Source organism: Bos indicus x Bos taurus, chromosome 10 (assembly GCF_003369695.1).
Source record: "Bos indicus x Bos taurus breed Angus x Brahman F1 hybrid chromosome 10, Bos_hybrid_MaternalHap_v2.0, whole genome shotgun sequence".
Lineage (NCBI taxonomy): Eukaryota > Metazoa > Chordata > Mammalia > Artiodactyla > Bovidae > Bos > Bos indicus x Bos taurus.
The window spans coordinates 22,892,016-22,904,455 of NC_040085.1; the positions used below are offsets into that span (position 1 = coordinate 22,892,016).

General features: G+C 39.0%; 1 protein-coding gene across 5 annotated transcripts in view; it reads right to left on the minus strand.

The window, feature by feature from the left end:
• The window catches only part of RYR3 (ryanodine receptor 3), a 557,802-nt gene that overhangs the window by 266,911 nt on the left and 278,451 nt on the right, over positions 1-12,440 (minus strand). For all 5 annotated transcript variants that reach the window (XM_027553458.1, XM_027553456.1, XM_027553457.1 and 2 more), the window contains 2 exons: positions 12,224-12,397; positions 8,202-8,323 (listed from right to left, as the gene is read on the minus strand). In XM_027553458.1, the coding sequence (XP_027409259.1) occupies positions 8,202-8,323; positions 12,224-12,397 (296 nt within the window). The remainder of the gene's footprint in view (positions 1-8,201; positions 8,324-12,223; positions 12,398-12,440) is intronic.

Consider the following 12,440-nt stretch of genomic DNA (forward strand, 5'->3'; position numbering starts at 1 on the left):
TAAATTCATATTAATGTGAAGTAGATTATTTCGTATCAAAGACATACTAAGTTCCCTAGAGCAACCAAGAATGTAACTTAAAAAAGTAGTTAAAAACACTCAAAGGAATTAAAATAGTACTAGAAAATGTCAATTTAACACAAAAGAAAGCAGTAAAGGAAGAATAGAGGAACAAAAAGACATATAAAAATCAAATAGCAAAATGGCACACATGAAACCAATCATCTGAATAATTACACTATCTATAAATTGATTACACACACCAGTAAAAGGAAGAGACAGTCAGACGGCATTTTGGGGGGAAAAAAAGGTTCACGGTATGCTATCTACAAGACACATTTCCAATTCAAAGACGCAAATAAGTTGAGAGTGAAAGGACTGAGATACACCATGCAAACAGTAACTGTAACTAGCGTGTGAGACAGCTGGAGCGGCTCTACAAAATAAATTGAGACAAAAAATATTCACATAAAGAGGGACTCAGCCATAAAAAAGAATAACCTTCTGCCATTTACAGCAAAACAGATGGGCCTAGAGAATATTATTCAGGGTGAAACAAGTCACACAGGAAAACACAAATACTATATAATATCGCTTATATGTGGAACCTAAAAAAATAATACAAATCAATGTATATATAACACAGACTCACAGACACAGAAAACAAATTTGTAGTTAACAAAGGGGAAAAGGATGTGGGGAGGGGCAAAATAGGGGTATGGGATTATCAGATACAAACTATTATGTATAAAATACGTAAGCAACAAAGATATATTGCATAGCACAGGAAGTTATAGCCATTATCCTGTGATAACTTATAATGAAATGTAATCTTCAAAATTGAGTCATCACAGTGTACATCTGAAACCAATATAATATTGTAAATCAACTATTTCAATTTCAAAGAAAAGAAACACTTGGGGATAATTTAAAAAAAAAAAGAAAAGAGGGCGATATTTTATAAGAATGAGTTTGGGAGGAAGATATATTTATTATAAACTCCTTGGTGGCTCAGATGGTAAAGAATCTGCATGCAGTGTGGGAAATCTAGGTTTGATCCCTGCATTGAGAAGATCCCCTGGAGAAGGGAAAGGCTACCCACGCCAGTATTCTTGCCTGGAAAATTCCATGGACAGAGGAGCCTGATGGGCTACACTCCATGGGACTGTAGAGTCGGATGTGACTGAGTGACTAATACTTACACTTTCAAAGCACCCAGTAACAGAGACCAAAATATATGCAGTAAAAATTGACAGAATTGAGGGAGAAATAGACAATTCAACAATAATACTGATTTCAATCACATTCTCAAGCAGATAATGTAATAAACTATATAAATAAAGGACAAAACCACACCATCAACTCAATAGACAGAAACAATTTGACAAAATCTAACTAACATTCATTCAATATAAAAAGCTCTCATCAAGCTAGAAGTAGAAGAGAACTTCCTCAACTTGACAAAAGACATCTATGAAAATTCTGCAAGTAAGTACCAAACTTAATAGTCAAAGACCAAATGTTTTCCCACTAAGATCAAGAACAAGACAAGGATGTCTGTTCTCTCTACTTTATTTCATATTGTAGTAGATGTTCTATCCAGGGCAATCATGCAAAATAAAATAGAAATGAAGGGCATTCATTCTTATTGGAAAGGAAAAAACCACTCCTTTTATTCACAGATGACACGATCCTGTATGTAGAAAATTCTAAAGAATCCACACCAAAAAATACCCCCGCTATAATAAAAAATTTCATCTAGGTCATAGGATACATGGCTGACATGTTAAAAACTCAGTTTCTCCATGTTAGTATTTATAGACACCAGCAGTGAACAATCTGAAATGAAATTAAGAAAAAAATGAATGAAATTAAGAAAACACCTCCATTTGTAGTTGCATCAAAAATAAATACTGTATAGGTTTCATAAAAAAAGTGTAAGATTTACATACTGGAAATTCTAATATCGTGTTGAAAGGAATCCAAGAAGAATAAATGAATGGACAGACATTCTGTGTTTATGGACTGAAAGATTTATTAAGATAAAAGTTTCCCAAAATTGATGTGTAGATCCTTTGCAATATCTATCAAAATCCCTGCAGGCTTTCTTACAAAAATTGATAAATTCACCCTTAAATTTATATGGGAATGCAAAGGATTAAAATAATATCAAAAAAAGTACAACATTGTAGGAGGACTCTATCTGATTTTAATACTTATTATAAAGGTATATTAATCAAGATAGTGCTATTTTACTATAAACATGTTTTAGTATGTGAGATGAGTATACTTGTGTATCTCTCTCTCTCCATATATATACACACACACACATACACACACAATCATATATATATACACATACATGTATATGTTTTTGTCAGAGAAGGCGATGGCACCAACTCCAGTACGCTTGCCTGGAAAGTCCCATGGATGGAGGAGCCTAGAAGGCTGCAGTCCATGGGGTCGCTGAGGGTTGGACATGACTGAGCGACTTCACTTTCACTTTTCACTTTCATGTATTGGAGAAGGAAATGGCAACCCACTCCAGTGTTCTTGCCTGGAGAATCCCAGGGACGGGGGAGCCTGGTGGGCTGTCATCTATGGGGTTGCACAGAGTCGGACACGACTGAAGCGACTTAGCAGCAGCAGCAGCATACCTTTTTGTGTATGTATGTGTGTACAATTTATATATGTAATACGTATTTAAAACATACTCACAGAAATACTTTTTAGCAATAAGAAGGAACAGAACACCATTACATATTGCAATAGGGATGAACCTCAAAAATGTAATGCTAAATGTAAAGGCCAGATTCAACAGACCACATATTGTATGGTTTATCAATTTAATGCATTAAAATGTGAGAGAAGCAGATGATTGGTTGCCTGGGGCCGGGAGTGGTAACTAGTATAAACTGCAATAGGCATAAGGAATCCTTTTGGGGTGATGAAAGTGTTCTAAAACTGAATAGTAACAATGGCTGTACAGCTGTATACATTTATTAAAATTCACTGAGTTGTACACTTAAAGGGATGGATTTTATGATATGCAAATTATAACCCAATAAAGCTGTTTAAAAATAATTTTCCCATTGTTAGGCATGTAACTCCCACTGAATTTTTAAAAATAACAGCTTTATTGAAATATAGTTCATGTATTATACCATAATCTATTCAAACGGTACAATTGTTTTTAGTATATTTACAGAGTTGTGCAACCATGACCTAAGTCAATTTTAGAATTTTTCATCAGCTTTTCCTCAAATCCCATCCCCCTTATCACCTGCTATCATACCATTCCCAGCTGTACTTTGTTTCTACAGATTTGTCTATTTCAGATATTTCATATAAATGCAGTAATACAATATGTAGTCTTTTGCGACTGGCTTTTTTTCACTGAGCATGTTTACAAGGTTCATTTATGTTGTAGTGTGTGTTAGAACTTCATACCTTTTTACAGACATATAATATTCTGGTATATGGATACAGCACCTTTTATTTATTCATTCGTCAGTTGATAGACATTTACATTGCTATCACTTTTTGTCTATTATGAGTAATGCTGCTTCGAACATTTGTGTACAAGTTTTTGTTTGGTTATCTGAGGAGGCCTTACAAATAGCTGAGAAAAGAAGAGAAGCGAAAGGCAAAGGAGAAAAGGAAAAATATACACATCTGAATGCAGAATTCCAAAGGACAGCAAGGAGAGATAAGAAAGCCTTTCTAAGTGATCAATACTAGGAAATAGAGGAAAACAATAGAATGAGAAAGACTAGAGAGCTCTTCAAGAAAGATAGAGATACCAAGGGAATATTTCATACAAAGATGGGCATAATAAAGGGCAGAAATGGTACGGACCTAACAGAAGCAGAAGATATTAAGAAGAGGTGGCAAGAATACACAGAAGGACTAAACAAAAAAGATCTTAAAGATAACCATGATGGTGTGATCACTCACCTAGAGCCAGACATCCTGGAGTTTGAAGTCAAGTGGGCCTTCCGAAGCATCAGTATGAACAAAGCTAGTGGAGGTGACAGAATTCCAGCTGAGCTATTTCAAGTCCTAAAAGACGATGCTGTTAAACTCTTGCACTCAATATGCCAGCAAATTTGGAAAACTCAGCAGTGGCCACAGGACGGGAAAAGGTTGGTTTTCACTCCAATCCCAAAGAAAGGCAATGTCAAAGAATGTTCAAACTACTGCACAACTGCACTCATCGCACATGCAAAGTAATGCTTAAAATTCTCCAAGTCAGGCTTCAACAGTACATGAACCAAGAGGTTCCAGATGTTCAAGCTGGATTTAGAAAAGGCAGAGGAACCAGAGATCAAATTGCCAACATCCATTGGATAATCAAAAAAGCAAGAGAGTTCCAGAAAATCATCTACTTCTGCTTCATTGACTATGTTAAAGCCTTTGACTGTGTGGATCACAATAAACCATGGAAAATTCTTAAGGAGATGGGAATACCAGACTACCTTACCTGCCTTCTGAGAAACCTGTATGCAGGTCAAGAAGCAACAGTTAGAACTGGACATGGAACAATGCACTGGTTCAAAATTGGGAAATGAGTATATTGAGGCTGTATATTGTCCCCCTGCTTATTTAACTTATATGCACAGTCCATCATGAGAAATGCTGGGCTGGATGAAGCACAAGCTGGAAAGAAGATTATGGGGAGAAATATCAATAACCTCGGATATGCAGATGACACCACCCTTATGGCAGAAAATGAAGAGAACTAAATAGCTTCTTGATGAAGCTGAAACAGGAAGGTGAAAAAGCTGGCTTAAAACTCAACATTCAGAAAACAAAGATCATGGCATCTGGTCTGATCACTTCATGGCAAATAGATGGGCAAACAATGGAAACAGTAAGAGACTTTATTTCCTTGGGCTCCAAAACCACTGCAGATGGTGACTGCAGCCATGAAATTAAAAGACACGTGTTCCTTGGAAGAAAAGCTATCACAAACCTAGACAGTGTATTAAAATGCAGAGATATTACTTTGCTGACAAAGGTCCATCTAGTCAAAGCTATGGTTTTTCCAGTAGTCATGTATGGATGTGAGAGTTGGACCATAAAGAAGGCTGAGCACTGGAGAACTGATGCTTTTGAACTGTGGTGCTGGAGAAGATTCTTGAGTCCCTTGGACTGCAAGGAGTTCAAACCAGTCAATCCTAAAGGAAATCAGTTCTAAATATTCATTGGAAGGACTAATGCTAAAACTGAAGTTTGGCCACCTGATGTGAAGAACAGACTCACTGGAAAAGACCCTGATGCTGGGAAGGATCGAAGGCAGGAGGAGAAGGGAATGACAGTGGATGAAGTCATTGGATGGCACCACCAACTCGATGGACATGAGTTTGAGCAAGCTCTGGGAGATGGTGAAGGACAGGGAAACCTGGCATGACGCAGGACATGCTTGAGCAACTGATCAATATTTAACATCTCTTGGGCACATACTGAGGAATGAAATTGCTGAGTCATCTGGTAACTCTATGCTTAAAATTTTGAGGAATTCCCAGACTGTATTCCATAGTGACTACAACATTTTACATTCCCCCAGCAGTGTAGGTTCAATTTCTCCACATCCTGCCCCACATTTCTAATTGATAGCCCTTTTTATTATAGCCATCCTAGTGAGAACGAAGCATTATCTCATTGTGGTTCTGATTTAATTTTTTCTGATGGCTGATAGTATTGAACATCTTTTCATATGCTTATGGTCATTTGTATATCATCTTTGGAGAAATGTCTGTTTAGATCCTTCATCCATTTTTCAGTTGGTCTATTTGTCTTTTTAATGTTGGGACGTGAGATTTCTTTATTCTAGATACAATTCCCTTATCAGATCTATGATTTGCAAATATTCATGAATTGTTTTTTCACTTTCTCCATGGTGCCCTTCACAGTAAAAAAGATTTTGATTTTGATGAAGTCCAATTTACCTAATTTTTCTTCTGTAGGTTTTGTTTTTGGTATGATATTGAATAAAAGATTGCTGAACTCAAGGTCATGATGATTTGAGCCTATGTTTTCTCATACAGGTTTTATAATTTTAAGTTTTACAATAATGTCTTTAATCCATTTTGAATTAATTTTTGTAAATGTGTGAATTAGGGGCCTTGACTTAAGAAAGATATAAGGGCAGAAGTTGAGAGAATTGAGAATTAGATAAAACTATCCACTCCCTATAGTAATGGTTGTGGTCTAGTAGAGACTACATGCAAAATTCATGTATGCATGTAGCTAATTTTTTCTACCTATACCAAGCCATTCAATCTTACACTCTTTCTGTGAAGAAGGGGAGCAATTCGGATGTAATGCAGAATGGAAAGGAGGATATATTTTGCTCAAGAATCATGGGAAACCAGTGGCAGAGTCAAAATCAGGCAAAGATAATTGATTTTCAGGCCTCAGTCCCACCTTGTGGCAAGAATACCCTTACCATCTGCTTTTCTTCCTTCAATTAGTATCAAGACCCTCTGGTTGTAACCCACCAGAGATATTTCTCAGCCTTCTTTAGCTAGGTGTGGCCATGTGACTAGTGTTAGCTAACAGAGTATAAGATAAGGCGATCTACTTCTGGGTTATATTTTTTAAAAAAATAAATGGCTTGCCCTCTATTTCTTCTCTCATCTTTTCAGGTCAGACCTCAGACATGGTGCTAGTACACTATTTTTAATCACACAGTTGAAGAAAACATACCAGGACAGTTGGTTCTCAACTGTGACTGAGTATTAGAATTATCCAGGGGGCTCTTGTGTCTGGACCCCACCTCAGAGATTCTGAGGCTCAGACAGTAAAGCGTTTGCCTACAAGGCAGGAGACCTGGGTTCAACCCCTGGGTCAGGAAGATCTCCTGGAGAAGGAAATGGCAACCCACTCCAGTATTCTTGCCTGGAAAATTCCATGGACGGAGGAGCCTGGACGGCTACAGTCCCGGGGTCGCAAAGAGTCGGATACGACTGAGTGACTTCACTTTCACTTTCCAGAGATTCTGATGTAATTGATTGAAGATGCTACTTTGGCATCAGGATGTTAAAAGCTTCCCAGATGAATCTAATACCTGGCCAAGGGCAGGTACCTTTATTCCAGGGCAGTAGTTTGTAAACTTTAGCATGCATCGGCATCAACTGGAGGACCCATCAAAACTCAACTTTTCTGAGGCACCACTCTTAGGTGTCTGGGGATAAACCCCAAGAATATGTATTTTTGACAAGTTCCCAGGTGATGCTGCTGGACTGGACATACTTTAAGAACCTACAGAGATTTCAAAGCAGCAAGACAGAAGGAAACTGTCCCAGTAGCAGGATGGTCTGTTTTCCCTAAACCACTTGCCTCCCCTATACTATTACTTGAAAAAGAAATAAGTTTATTCTGAACCACAATAGCAGCTTAGCCTGTATCCTAACTAATACATATCCCTTGGATCACAGTGACTCAACAGGAAGGAAAATAAAGGTATAGTGGGACCTTAACAAAGGTTTTTCTCATTTCATGCAGATCCACAAATGCAATTGAAATCCTTTAGGCTTTAGAGAGATTTTCCTATGAGAGAAGGATGGCTTGCAACACTGCACTGTTTACAACAGAATCTGTTTTTGTGTGTGTGTGTGTGTGTGTGGTAATTGGTGAATACAATCCAGAATTCTATTTTAGCAGCACTGTTGAGGCTGGAAGGATTATGATCCAAGTAGGTAGTTAAGTTACTTTCCCCATTTAAGTCCCAGTCGTAGGTGGGTGACCCAAGCATTCCATGCAAATCTTCTCGTGTCCAAACCATAGCAACAATTTTGAAAGATGTAGAAAACCTTTCTAAATAGCACAGAGGTTGTAGATCCATTTTTTTTTCTCTCTCCTCTCCTGTTCATGCGCTAATACAAAGGGGACTTACAGCACTCCATCTCTTTCCATTTAATTTTCATAAGAAGACCTTGGCTGTTTATGGCGCCAACCTGAATGCCAACTAATGACACCAACTGAAGAGTCTTGGGCATTTGTTGGGCCAAGAGTGAAGCTGGTAGGAGCTCGCCTAGTGGGAAATAAGTTTCAATCCCAAGCTCTTTCTGGTAGAACTCTTCGCTGGTACATAATTATTTCCTGAAAATCCATAGTATTAAAAGGGGGTGGTCTGTGGGATCGGATGGCTGCAAAATAGAAACCAACAAGTAGAGAAAAGGAAGGAGCTCACGTACCTTACAAACTGGCTGAATAAGGCGGTCGTGTTCCGGATGATCCGAGCAGCCTGGGACTCCTCACGCTGGCATCTCTGCAGGGTTAATCCATCATCCATGTGGCCTTCCTGATGTAGTATGACCTATCCCGGGGCCAAGGACACCAGGGCCAGGTTACATTGGACAGTCAATGTGTTTTGCAGTATTTTCCTCATCCCTTGTATTCCTTCAATGGACCAAGTTCCCCTGTGTTCATTTTGAAAGTGGGACATTAACAAAGTTATTTTGTCCATATACCCTATTACTGATATATGATTCATTCCTGAGACACAGTGCTTTGATGAAAATGAAATTTTATGTGCCACTATGGTTTGAGTTACAATAAATTCCTTGGGCCGGTATGGCCAATTTGAATGGGTGAAAACAAGTTTTATGATAGATTTTTCTCTTAAAATGAACACAAAAACTTATCTCTGGAAATGAGAAAAATCACTATATTCAGAGCCTTTTTCTCCAAAGATAAACCAAGGAAGTGGAAAGACAAATTAAAGTAAAATCCTCTAAAACCTTCTACTGGGATGAGTTGTGGCTTTCTCTCCTGAAGGATGATGGCCACACTGGGTTAGTTGACTGGAACCAGGGAAGCAGCTTGAGACAGTGGTTTGCTTCTCATGGAGCTAGAGAGGGGGTTTGAAAGCATGGGCTTAGGTACCAGCCAACCTGACTTCTAATCCCTCTAGGTCACTTCTCAGCAGTGTGACTTTCAGCAAATTATTTAACCTCTCTCTGCTCTGACTTCACCATCTGCAGGAGGACTTATTTTAGTGGTTTGTTTGGAAGACTAGACGATTTACATGTCAGTCATTTAGCATGTTACCTACAATATAAAAGGTATTCAATGAATATTTGTTTTAAGGGACAGCATATTACTGATCTCAAATCAGTTGTTAGGAAGTTAAGTATACTTATTGCTCACAAATGACATCATGATACATTTTTTTTTTTTTTTTTAAGATGGGGCTAGCAGCTTTTGGTGTGGAGGTCAGTGCTTTTTTTTTCTCTTGAAAGGGCCAACCAAATATGTGTGGTTATTAAATGGGATGGTTTGACCCTGATTCAGGTCAGGGTCAAATTCTGATTCAACTTCCTGGCATGGTTTCCTCTTGATGTGAGTAAGTGAAGTGAGACCATCTGTAGGTCCTAGGGAAGTGGAGTGGGAATCAGTCAGTTTATATATCAATTAAACAAAACATGTGGCTCCAAAAAATATCTTTAGAATAAGGGTTTTTGGTATCTCTCATTTTTAGCACAAATAAACAACCTATTTCCTCATTTCCAGGTGAAAACCTCTCATTTGTATTCTTCTGAAAATGCACCCTCATTTAATGAATTCACCCAGGAAGAAGCATGCTGGCTTGCATAAATTTATGTTCATTTTTGAAGAGACCTGCATCTCATCTATATACCGTAGCTTAAGCATTAGCAAAGGATGCCCTTACTATTGGATTCACCAACTCTTTCAAAACATTACTTTGAGATTCCCAGCAACTGCTTATCAGTGTTGCATTTAGATTTGGCAATGCATCTCACTAGGTTTACTCTGGCCTTAGTCCCAGCTTTTGGGTCCCTAAAGACCCACCTCCTTATGTTTTGCTTGTTCAGATAACACATTCAAACCGGCCAGTCAAACAAGAATGTAATGAGAAATGGGGGAAATGCAGCTGTTAGAACGTTGTTATGATGTGTCCTATTGATTGCTGCAGCTCACGTCCTAAGGTCCTCTTTTCTTTCCTGGAGGAATTCCATAACTGACAGCAGAAAGCAGAAGCCCAAGATGGCAATGGAAAGAGGGTGCTTCCTTAAAGGTGAGCTACCATTCATCAGGTTTCTCACTATGTCTATTTCCCACTGGTTTTTCTAAATTCCTATTTTGTTTCATAAAACAATTAACAAGATTGGACATCCTTTGTATTTTTAGAGGAGAACTTAACTTGTTCTTCAGGAAATGGAGCTGGGAAGCCCTGAAAAATGGCTTAGCATTAGGGCATCATTAGAGAGAGTTTCTGAAAGCATCTCCCCAATCCACATTCCAGCAGTTAGATGGACCTACGGACTATGGTCCCAGAAGAAAAAGGCAGGGAGAGGCACAATAAACCAACATCATAAACTGGGGTCTCCCCTAGTTGACAGGGTCCTTCAAGTGCGTCCCCACCTACCCAGAGTTAGAGCCCAGATCCACAAATTCTACTCTCTTTCAATATCATCTTTATCTTAGTAGGTGTGAAAAATTGTGGAAACTCTGGATGATATTATCATACTCTTCAGAGGATTGCATTTTCTTCTGATAGGCTGTTAGGGTAGATGATCAGGTTTTGGCATCTATTTTCCATTTGCCCTTACTCCTGGGGTATAGCCCTTATTTGGAATTCAATTGAAAGTCCACTGTACTTTCAAGGCCATTCCAGCCTGAGGGACTTTGTACTCCAGCCTCTGTCTCCCTAGCACCGTCACACTGTTCACATCTCTGCTTTGCTCTTCTCCACCATAGAGAAATATCATTTTCTGTTTGCCATCTTAGCTTTATACCCTATTCCTGGTCTGCTTAAGATACTAGGAGAAACCGCATTTGGAATTTCAAGTTCATGCTTCTGTGGCTTCCTCCACTCTGGAATATGGTCCCGTAAGTCTCAGAAACCTCGGCTGACCTTACCACAATTATGGCTCTCCAACCCACAGAACTAACAGGCGATCCCATTTCTTGTGCGGTATCTCAGCAAGACACTGAGGGCAAAGTGGTGATACAGGAGGAACTCACTTTAGTGCACTTCCATTCTAGTGGGATCTTCAGCACTCACGTCCTGGGTGTCTTGCTGTTGAAGTCTTCCAATGTTTCCATGTTTAGTCCAGCCTTTACAATTGTTGGCAGAGGAAGCTCTGGGCTCCTACAAGCAGTCTTTGTGGTCTCGTATTCTGTTTTCTACAAGCGAGTCTCTGTGGCCTCGTGTTCTATTTTCTATCTCCTTTTCATAATTTTCCCCTTTCCTCGTAAATTTTACTTTGCACAAAAATAAGCTATTACCTTATGGGTTCCCCCCAACCTCCTTTCTTACAATAACCAGCATTCTGGGAAAATTTTCATCATCTCCATATTAGGCTGACCTACACAAACTACATTGTACGTTTCCTAGAACCTTATCATGGGCCTCCTTGCCTATCCAAACCTGTGCTTTGTAAGGGCTTTTTTTTTAAAGCATGACTTGAGCATCTGTTTCCTGATTCCTATCAAAAGAAACCCTACTATGGCAGTTGACTTTCTGGAAAAAAAAAAGATGTTCTGTGTATTCAAGCTGGATTTCCCACTGTCACAGGCTGTAACAGATCTCTGAGACCTGGATCCATTCTCTGTGGATACGGTATCATTCAACAGTATCTCATCTTTCTGCATGTTGGTTCCTGTGTGCTTGTTATCATGCAATCTGCATCTCTCTGTAGGGATTCTGTTTAGTCTGTATATTATGAAAACTGCATAGTAACTCAATTATCCACTTAAATGAAAGGAGAAATGATGTGGATAATCCCCAAATAGCATTCTACCAAAAGTCATTTAGTACAGGTTCTAGAGCACAAGGATCGTATTGTATCCCCTCTTCACAGATTTGTCATCTATTTAACTTTTTCTTTTTCACACTGAATATGAAGTCAAAGTAACCACACTAGGCTACACACTGTTACAGAAATAATTCTTCAGAATAGTAAGAATTTTTGCTTAGTTGCTGTGTCCAACTCTTTTGTGACCCCTTGGACTTGTAGCCTGCCAGTCTCTTCTGTCCATGGAATTCTAGAGGCAAAAATACTGGAGTGGGTTGTCATTTCCTTCTCCAGGGGATCTTCCTGACCTAGGGATCCAACCCACACCTGCATTGGCAGGCTGATTCTTTGCCACTGAGCCATCTGGGAAGCTGAGTAGTAAAAATCCATCATGCCCACCTTATTTCCACAATCACTTCTCATGCCTAGTTGCTTCAGCCTTTCTGACCCCTCACCTTTCTTTTCAGAGGTCCCAGGCGGGATGTCTTGGCATCTTGTGCTTTGTAGGTCACCCACAGACCACTGGCTATATGTTGGACAAAGCAGACAGAGTCTCCATACTTGATTTCTGGGACTCCCATGCCTTCTATATCTCGCTTGTGACTGGAATCCAATTTCTCCTTGATTTCCTATTTCACAGAAAATGAAACAAACGTAGGCATGTCTGATTAA